Source organism: Nycticebus coucang, chromosome 10 (assembly GCF_027406575.1).
Source record: "Nycticebus coucang isolate mNycCou1 chromosome 10, mNycCou1.pri, whole genome shotgun sequence".
In the NCBI taxonomy this organism is placed as follows: domain Eukaryota; kingdom Metazoa; phylum Chordata; class Mammalia; order Primates; family Lorisidae; genus Nycticebus; species Nycticebus coucang.
The window spans coordinates 33,617,685-33,628,222 of NC_069789.1; the positions used below are offsets into that span (position 1 = coordinate 33,617,685).

A 10,538-nucleotide genomic window follows, 5' to 3' on the forward strand; every position below is an offset into this window, starting at 1 on the left:
GCTGAAAATGTTAACAAATGGAAAAATATACCATGCTTATGGCTGGGAAGAATGAACCTTGTTAAAATGTCCATACTACCCAAAGCAATATATAATTTGAATGCAATCCCCATTAAAGCTCCACTGTCATACTTTAATGATCTCGAGAAAACACTACTTCGTTTTATATGGAATGAGAAAAAACCTTGTATAACCAAGACATTATTCAGAAATAAAAACAAAGCAGAAGGAATCACTCTATCAGAACTCAGACTATACTACAAATCGATAGTGATAAAAACAGCATGATATTGGCACAAAAATAGAGAAGTAGATGTCTGGAACAGAATAGAGAACCAAGAGATGAATCCAGCTACTTACCGTTATTTAATTTTTAACAAGCTAATTAAAAACATTCAGTGGCAAAAACATTCCCTATTTAACAAATGGTGCTGGGTGAACAGGCTGACAACATGCAGAAGACTAAAACTGGACCCACACCTTTCACCATTAACTAAACTAGACTCTCACTGGATTAATGATTTAAACCTAAGACATGAAACTATAAAAATACTACAAGAGAGGGCAGGGAAAACCCTTGAAGAAATCAGTCTGGGCGAGTATTTTATGAGGAGGACCCCCTGGGCAATTGAAGCAGCTTCAAAAATACACTATTCGGACTTGATCAAACTAAAAAGCTTCTGCACAGCCAAGAACACAGTAAGTAAAGCAAGCAAACAGCCCTCAGAATAGCAGAAGATATTTGCAGGTTATGTCTCTGACAAAGGTTTAATAACCAGAATCCACAGAAAACTCAAACGCATTAGCAAGAAAAGAACAAGGGATCCCATCCCAGGCTGGGCAAGGGACTTGAAGAGAAACTTCTCTGAAGAAGACAGGCGCACGACCTTCAGACATATGAAAAAATGCTCATCATCTTTAATCATCAGAGAAATGCAAATCAAAACTACTTTGAGATATCATCTAACTCCAGTGAGACTAGCCTATATCACAAAATCCCAAGACCAGAGATGTTGGCACGGATGTGGAGAAAAGGGAACACCCTTGCACTGCTGGTGGGAATGCAAATTATTATATTCCTTTTGGAAAGATATATGGAGAACACTTAGAGATCTAAAAATACATCTGCCAGTCAATCCTGTAATCCCTCTACTGGGCATATACCCAGAAGACCAAAAATCACATCATAACAAAGATATTTGTACCAGAATGTTTACTGCAGCCCTATTCATAATTGCTAAGTCATGGAAAAAGCCCAAGCGCCCATCGATCCATGAATGGATTAATAAATTCTGGTATATGTACAGCAAGGAATATTATGCAGCCTTAAAGAAAGACGGAGACTTTACCTCTTTTATGTTTACATGGATGGAGCTGGAAAATATTCTTCTTAGTAAAGTATCTCAAGAATGGAAAAAAAATTACCCAATGTCCTCACCCCTACTATGAAACTAATTTAGGGCTTTCACATGAAAGCTATAACCCAGTTACAACCTAAGAATAGGGGGAAGGGGGAAAGGGAGGTGAGGGAGGGGGGATGTGGGTAGAGGGAGGGGGACAGGTGGGATCACACCTGCGGTGCATCTTACAAGGATATATGTGAAACTTAGTAAATGTAGAATGTAAATGTCTTAGCACAATAATTTAAAAAATGCCAGGAAGGCTATGTCAACCAGTGTGATGAAAATGTGTCAAACGGTTTATTATTTTATTTTTATTTTTTAAATCATAGCTGTGTACATTAGTATGATCATGTGGCACCATACACTTGGTTCATAGATCGTTTGACACATTTTCATCACACTAGTTAACATAGCTTTCCTGGCATTTTCTTAGTTATTTTGCTAAGACCTTTACATTCCACATTTACTAAGATTCACATATACCCCTGCAAGATGCACCACAGTTGTAATCCCATCAGTCCCCCTCCCTCCAGCTACCTCCCCCTCCGTCCCCTCCCCTTCCCCCTTCGCCCCATTCTTAGGTTGTAACTGGGTTATAGCTTTAAAGTGAAGGTCCTAAATTAGTTTCATAATAAGGGTGAGTACATTGGGTACTTTTGCTTCCATTCTTGAGACACTTTATTAAGAAGAATAAGTTCCAGCTCCATCCATGTAAACATGAAAGAGGTAAAGTCTCCATCTTCCTTTAAGGCTGCATAATATTCCATGGTGTACATATACCACAATTTATTAATCCATTCGTGGGTGGATGGGCTCTTGGGCTTTTTCCATGACTTAGCAATTATGAATAGGGCTGCAATAAATATTCTGATACAAATATCTTTGTTATGATGTGATTTTTGGTCTTCTGGGTATATGCCCAGTAGAGGGATTACAGGATTGAATGGCAGATCTGTTTTTAGATCTCTAAGTGTTCTCCATATCTCTTTCCAAAAGGAATGTATTAATTTGCATTCCCACCAGCAGTGCAAGGGTGTTCCCTTTTCTCCACATCCACGCCAACATCTGTAGTCTTGGGATTTTGTGATTTAGGCTAGTCTCGCTGGAGTTAGATGATATCTCAATGAAGTTTTGATTTGCATTTCTCTGATGATTAAAGATGATGAGCATTTTTTCATATGTCTGAAGGCCGTGCGCCTGTCTTCTTCAGAGAAGTTTCTCTTCAAATCCCTTGCCCAGCCTGGGATGGGATCCCTTGTTCTTTTCTTGCTAATGCGTTTGAGTTCTCTGTGGATTCTGGTTATTAAACCTTTTGCCGCACCCCCGGCATCTAGCCGGGGTGAAGTGGCGCTGTCCGCATTATAAAATGCGTGAGTAGGTGGTATGTGCTCCCCGGAGCGAAACCCCCAGCACCCCTGGTTTGCGACAGCAGCGCATAAGTTGCCTAGCATGCCTTTGTTTGAACGTAATGACTCACGAGGTGCGGCATAAAAGCCTAAAAAACCTTTGCTCTGAAACCTGTCTGTTCAGTTGAATGCCTGATTATTGCCTGATTGTCTTGAGAAACTAAGAATAAACACAGTGACTTACTGATCCACAATTAAACACAGCAAGTATGGCTGTGCCGGACTCAGTGGCTCCAAGAGAGCCTGCACAACAGCACGTCCCTACCATAAATGTCAGTGACTTGAGACAATGCAGGCACGGCAAACAAGATGTTCCAACTTGACATACACTATCACCTCCTGCAGTAAAACTTTACTTAGAAAAACATCTTACTTCACTAATTTTCATATGTAACACAAATCAATAGAGTAGTTTAATGTTTAACGAACAATGAATCAAAATATAGTTACTAATTAGAGTAAAAATACATAGAATATATATAGAAGTAGTCAAGCATTATACATAAAAGAACATGTTCAGCTGTTTTTAAAAGAGATCATAAGAAACTGAGACCAATTACAGAACTAAGAGAAGTCACAAACCTTGACATTCCTAGATAAGGGGAAGCAACCAGGTGTTACTGATAAAACCACCTCCCTAGAGCAAAAACCTTGAAAAAATAAACTACGTCCCTCCGGCACCTCCCTCCGGAGAGCAAAACCTTGAAAATATATAGTGCATGATAAACCACATATGGAGACACAAAGATAATTTACAAGCATAAGCAAAATAATGATTACATTGTTTGAACCCTGGAAAGAAAATGTATAAATACCAGACTTAAAAATCAGTAAAGTACAACTGTTCCCATCATCACTCGTGGTGTGTGACAGTTTGTCATCCTGCGTCGACCTTTTAACCAACCTGTGTCGTTCACCCTGAGCACCCTCGGACTGAGGCCCATCGACTGGCGGTCCGCGACAGCTGGCGCCCTCGAACAGGGACTTGAAGGACAGGTGATCTTTCTTTTTCTTTCTTTCTCTCTCTTTTCAGGTTGAAGGCGACTCTCACCAGGGAGCTCGAGTCCCGCCGGTAAAGGCTGACCGGTTAAGCGTGAGTAATCCGCAGGTTTCATGGGGCACATATTAGTTAAGGAAGAACGCATGCTCAGTGTCATGATACAGCGCTTGTTAGAGAAAAATGGTTTTCATGTGTCCCTCAAAAAGTGAGGAGCTTATGCATTTCATAAAACTGGTTAGTCCTTGGTTTCTGGAAGAGGGCTCCCTATCTCTCTCCGATTGGAAGAGAGTGGGGCGCGAGATGCGAGCTTATGTGCAGGAGCATGGGGAGCAGGTTCTGCCCCCACAGGCTTATCCTTTATGGCTGCAGGTTAGGGAACTTTTGGCTGACAATACCTTTCTGGAGGCTTTTATAAGGGAAACTGCTTCGGAGGCTGGAAGCCCCGAAACTAAGGCAGCCCCCATTCATGATGAGGTCTCTCCGGAGGCTTTCAAGGAACCTGAGCCGGCATTGAATGCTGAGGGCGTAATTCCCTCAGCACCAACACTTAAAGAACTTTTGCCGCCGCCTCCACCAGTTAAGGATAATCTTTCTGACAGTGATGAATGGGATGTGGTTGATGAATTGGCCAAAGAGGATGAGGAGAATGAGGAGGTTAATTTTATTGATCACCGCCGCGCTTACCCAGCAGTTCGCATTCCTATGACAACACCCAGACCGGCTTTACGGGCTCCACATTCTCGTGTGCCCCCTTGCCCCCCCGCGCCGGCCGCGGGTTTTCAGGCGGCAGTACGTGAAGCCCGTCAGCAGGGAGATTTTACTTTCGCTTTCCCAGTACGTTTTCCTACAGATGAAAGAACGCCGCCGGTCTGGGAACCTTTGTCATTAAAAACACTAAAGGAATTGCAGCAGGCTGTTCGTACTTCAGGTGCCTCTGCTCCTTATACTTTGCAAATTGTAGAATCAATAGGTAGCTTGTGGCTTACTCCTTATGATTGGCAACAAACAGCCAAAGCCACACTTTCTCCAGGGGATTATATCTTATGGAGAACAGAGTATGAAGATAGATCAAGAGAAAGCATTAAGCAGCACAAGGGTAAGAAAGCACAGCCAACTATGTCAATGCTCCTAGGGACGGATGAGTTTGCCTCTACAGAAAGTCAAACTGCATTACCCCGACAATTTTTGGAGATAGTTAGTCACAATGCGGTTGCCGCTTGGCGCAAACTGCCTCCTCCAGGAACCAAGAGTACCACTCTAACAGGAATAAAGCAAGGTATGGAGGAATCTTATCCTGACTTTATTTTTCGCTTAGAAGAAGCCATTAATAGAATGCTCCCACCATCTGAGGGTACAACATTATTGCTCAAGCAACTGGCTTGGGAAAATGCTAACACGCTGTGTCAGGACTTAATACGTCCACTCAGGAAAACGGGCACATTACAGGATTATATTAAAGCATGCATGGATGCCTCACCAGCAATCGTACAGGGAATGGCGTTTGCTGCAGCAATGTGGGGTCAGAAATTCAGTTCATATGTTAAAAATGCTTTTGATAGAGACCCCAGTAATACATGTTTCAGCTGTGACCCCCCACACGCTGTGCCCACCTGTTACAATTGTGGAAAACCGGGTCACATGCAAAAGGATTGTAAGAAATTTAATAATAGTAATAATGGTAACAAGACCCGTGGAATTCCCCCGGGTCCATGCCCTCGTTGTAAGAAGGGCAGACACTGGAGAAATGAGTGTAAATCTAAGTTTCATAAGGATGGAACCCCCTTGTCAGACAAGGGTGCTAATTTTAATGAAGGCAACAAGCCAAAAAACTAGATGTGGGGCATTCTCCCAGCCCTAACCCCAAGGGAGAATTGGCTGCACTCACCGAAGTGCAGCCTGTCTTGCAGCCTACATCTACATTAAATTGTCTACCCCCTGAATTTACTATTCATGACCTTCCACGAGGAACTCCTGGCAGCGCAGGTTTAGATCTTGCCAGCTCTAAAGATGTGATTTTATCTAAATGGGATGGTGTCACTCTCATTCCCACTGGTGTTAAAGGTAAGTTATTACCAGGCACGGTTGGTGTTATATTAGGACGCAGTTCTAATTATACTAAACATTTTGAAGTTGTTCCGGGAGTAATTGACTCAGATACTGAAAACACCATTAAAGTTATGGTGAAAGCCCTGGTGGAAACTACACAGATTCATAAAGGGCAGAGAATTGCTCAATTACTGTTGTTACCATACGTGCCACTCCCTAACTATCACCTACATGATGCAAGGGGAGAAGGTCAATTTGGATCCACTGATCAGGATTGTGTAGCTCTTATTCATGACTTGTATGATCGACCAATGTTAAAAATAAAGATAGAAGGCAGGCCTATTAAAGGATTAATGGATACAGGGGCTGATGTAACTTGTATTGCAGCCTCTGACTGGCCAAGATCCTGGCCAGTTCACCGAACCGGGTCTTCATTGATTGGTTTGGGTTCAGTTTCTGGTGTTATGCGCAGCACATCTTTTGTAGCATGGGAATACAAAGACAAGAAAGGCTACATTCAACCATATGTGTTGCCCTCTCTACCCTATACCTTGTGGGGCAGAGATCTTTTACATGTTATGGACATGAAGTTAGTTACTGCTGATCAATTAAATGATCAATGTTTTTCATAGGGGCCACTGCAGAAAACTATGCCTGTAAAATAAAATGGTTAACAGACACTCCTGTGTGGGTTAGTCAGTGGCCCCTAACAACGGAAAAATTACAGGCATTACAAATTTTAGTGCAAGAACAATTAGATAAAGGACATTTGGAGGAGTCCACTAGTCCGTGGAATACTCCTGTGTTTGTCATTAAGAAAAAATCTGGCAAATGGAGACTTTTACAAGATTTAAGAACAGTGCATGCCATTATGGAAGACATGGGTGCCCTTCAACCTGGGCTCCCGTCTCCTGTAGCAATACCTGAAAAATGGTCACTTATAATTATTGATTTACAAGACTGCTTTTTTACTATTAACTTACACCCTGATGACTGTCCTCGCTTTGCATTTAGTGTTCCTTCTCTTAACCTACGGGAACCATTTAAAAGATATCAGTGGAAAACTTTACCACAGGGCATGAAAAATAGTCCTACATTATGTCAAAAATTTGTGGCAGCTGCATTGGCAGCGCTACGAGAGCAATTTCCTGGTGCTTACATTATTCATTATATGGATGATATTTTACTAGCTCATCCTCAGCTGTCACAGGTGCAGTTTATTTTAGAAAGAGCTATAGAGCAACTAACTAAGTTTGGCTTGGTTATTGCCCCAGAAAAAGTTCAAAGAGATAAACCACTTAGTTACCTGGGACAATGGATTCATTCAGATTACATCACACCACAGAAAGTACAAATACGGAGAGATAAGCTACAGACACTTAATGATTATCAAAAGTTATTAGGGGAAATAAATTGGATTCGACCTTTCTTAAAAATTACTACAGGAACTCTTAGCCCTTTATTTGCTATCTTGCAGGGGGACTCAAATCCGCGTTCCCCAAGACATTTAACTTCAGAGGCCTTACAAGCCTTAGAACTTGTTGAACAGGCTTTAACTCAAGCTAGGGTTAAACAAATCAATTATCAAAACCCATGGTCTTTACTAATTTTTTCTACTGAATATACTCCTACAGCCTGCCTGTGGCAGGAAGGTATTTTAGAATGGATCCATTTACCACATGTTCAAGCAAAAATTGTTGCAGATTATCCATACTTAGTTTCATTACTGATAGACAAAGGAAGAAAAAGGTCACGAGAATTGTTTGGTAAAGAACCTCATGTAATTGTAACTGCTTATAATAAAACTCAAGTAGAACAACTATTTCAAAATAATGAAGATTGGGTATTAGCCTTACAAGGCTATACAGGTCAAATTTTATATCACTTTCCGAAACATCCTTTAATTGAATTTACAAAAACAGCTTCACTTGTGTTTCCTCTTATGTGTTCCAGACAGCCACTGTCTGATGCAATAACTTTATTCACAGATGGCTCCTCTACAGGAAGAGCTGTGGTTTTCAGCCCAGGTCTGTCTCCTCTCGTTAAGGAAGTAATGCAGGCTTCTGCTCAGCAAACAGAATTGTGGGCTTTAATTTCAGCTTTTAATAATTTCAAACAGAGGTTTAACTTATACACAGACTCTAAGTATGTTGCTTCCCTTTTTCCAGCCCTCGAAACTGCTCTCCTAACAGGAACCTCAACTATTTTACCTTTGTTGAAGAAACTACAAACTTTAATTCAACAAAGGAATAATCAGTTTTATATTGGTCACATAAGAGGACACACTAACTTACCTGGCCCTTTGGCCCAAGGAAATGCCACTGCAGATTTATTAACACGTGCCATGGTGGCATCAGTAACTGAGGCTGAAGAAAGCCATGCTTTGCATCATCAAAATGCTAATGCATTAAGAAAAATGTTTCAGATTACCAGAGAGCAGGCAAGACAAATAGTCTTAAAATGCAAAGCCTGTCCTATTACTCATCATCCTTTAAAATTTGGTGTCAATCCTCGGGGTCTACGCCCCAATGTATTGTGGCAAATGGATGTTACACATGTACCAAGTTTTGGAAAATTGACGTATGTACATGTCACTGTAGATACTTTCTCTCATTATATTTGTGCCTCTGCAAGAACTGGCGAGGCTTATAAAGATGTTGTGCAACACCTGTTTGGCTGCTTTCAGCAGCTAGGTGTCCCTCTTCAACTAAAAACAGATAATGCTCCAGCTTATACCTCGCGAGCATTTGAACAGTTTTGTGTACAATGGAAAATTGCCCATTCTACAGGGATTCCTTATAATCCTCAAGGTCAAGGTATTGTAGAAAGAACTAATCAAATATAAAAATTACAGATTGAACGCCTACAAAAGGCTCATAAATATTTTTCTCCTCATCATATTTTAACTCATGCTTTATTTGTTTTAAATCATCTAAATGTTAACTCTAATAATCAAACACCAGCTTTAACTCACTGGCAGCCAAAATCAGCTGCTACATTCCCACAAGTGCTGTGGAAAGACCTGTTATCAGGCCAATGGAAGGGCCCCGATATATTGCTAACCTCGGGACGAGGCTATGCTTGTGTGTTTCCCCAGGATGCCGAATCCCCCATCTGGATTCCGGACCGGCTCATCAAACCGGCTCCCCCGGAAGATCAGACGCAGGAGGCGACACCTACAACAGATGAAAAGCCTGGCGACACAAATGAAGAAAGTGAAAGTACTATCGAAACCTCCCAAGATCACGTGGACACAGATCAGGACCCTGGTGAAACAAGCTAAACAACTTATTTTGACACAAAACAATCCTTTAACTCCTACCATGTATTTTGTAGCTTTCCTATCTCTTATATCTACTCCTAAAGTAGAAAGTGCAGCTTATTGGTCATACATTCCTAACCCGCCACTACTCCACCCAGTGGGCTGGTTAGATCAAGATCCTGTTAAAATTCTAACTAATGATTCCCTCCGGCTGGGAGGCTTACAAGACTCAGAGTCTAGAAGCCATGCTGTGACGTTAATTAACTTCACTGGTAGAGCCGACTCAATACCTATTTGCTTTACCCTGAGAGGCAAAGCACCTCCCTTTTGTTTACCTACGAGTTATAAAGTATTTTTAACTGATGCTCCAGATCCTAATGATGCAGAAAAACGTTATGTTTGGGAATATGAATTACAAACTATTGGAACATTTAATTATAATGAAACCTGCTTGGCAGTGAACTGGCTGCCTATTCCTAATTATAAAGAAAAATATAAAGATAAGAACCAATTCTGGGAATCATCTTTAACTAAAACACCTACTTGACTTTCTTGTGGGTTTCCAGATGCAGCCAACAAACATTTTCCTATGAATTCAGAAACAATCATCTGGGACTATTCCCCTACTTCTTGTTATAATCATGATAAATATTTATCAAAACAGTTAAATAAATACCATCAATACAGATGGTCTGGCACCCCTCAACCTATACAACGATGGTTTACACCTGGTTTAGTTGAACCCATATGGGTTGCCCAGGAAAAGAATAAAACTCAAATACATTATGATTTATTTAGACTCGTTGCTGCATCCAACTTAATATTAGAAAAGAAACCCGGTATGACTAAACCTACACCAATATCAGTGAGAACTTGTGTTGGATATCCATATGCTTTGCTTCTAGCTCCTAATAAGTACTTAACTATTACACAGTTAAAAAATTCCTATCACATAACCTGTACTGCTTGTAAAGTAACCAATTGTCTTACTTCTACTGATTTGTTTAATGACAGACTGTTTAATTCTGTATTAATTGTGAAAAGACCGTCTTATGTACTGTTACCTGTAGACTTACAAAATGATCCTTGGTATGATAACTCTGCCTTACAAGTTTTACATACTGTTAATGAATTAATTAAACCTAAGAGATTTATAGCAGCATTAATTTTAGGAATTTTAGCTTTAATCTCTATAATCACTACATTTACTATGGCTACAACTACCTTAGTACAAGAAATACATACAGCTCACTTTGTCAACTCTTTAAGCAGCAACATTACTTTGGCCTTAATGACACAAGCCAGCATAGATAATAAACTTAAAGCAAAATTAAATATTTTAGAAGAAGTAGTATTAGCTTTAGGACAAGATATTAAGTTCATACAACATAAACTACAGACTAAATGCCACTCAGCCTTTC

The 10,538-nt window shown here is 40.5% G+C and overlaps 1 protein-coding gene across 1 annotated transcript; it reads left to right on the forward strand.

The window, feature by feature from the left end:
- Window positions 1-3,708: 3,708 nt before the first annotated feature.
- On the forward strand, window positions 3,709-10,265 carry LOC128595726 (endogenous retrovirus group K member 19 Env polyprotein-like). The gene is made up of 2 exons (XM_053604589.1): window positions 3,709-3,902; window positions 8,953-10,265. Exon 2 carries the CDS (start codon window positions 8,954-8,956, stop codon window positions 9,662-9,664), a length of 711 nt encoding a protein of 236 aa, XP_053460564.1. The 5' UTR covers window positions 3,709-3,902; window position 8,953; the 3' UTR covers window positions 9,665-10,265.
- Window positions 10,266-10,538: the final 273 nt, after the last annotated feature.

Coding starts and splice junctions, on each gene's coding strand:
- LOC128595726 (XM_053604589.1), top strand. CDS start 8,954: ATGCCGAATCCCCCATCTGGATTCCGGACCGGCTCATCAAACCGGCTC.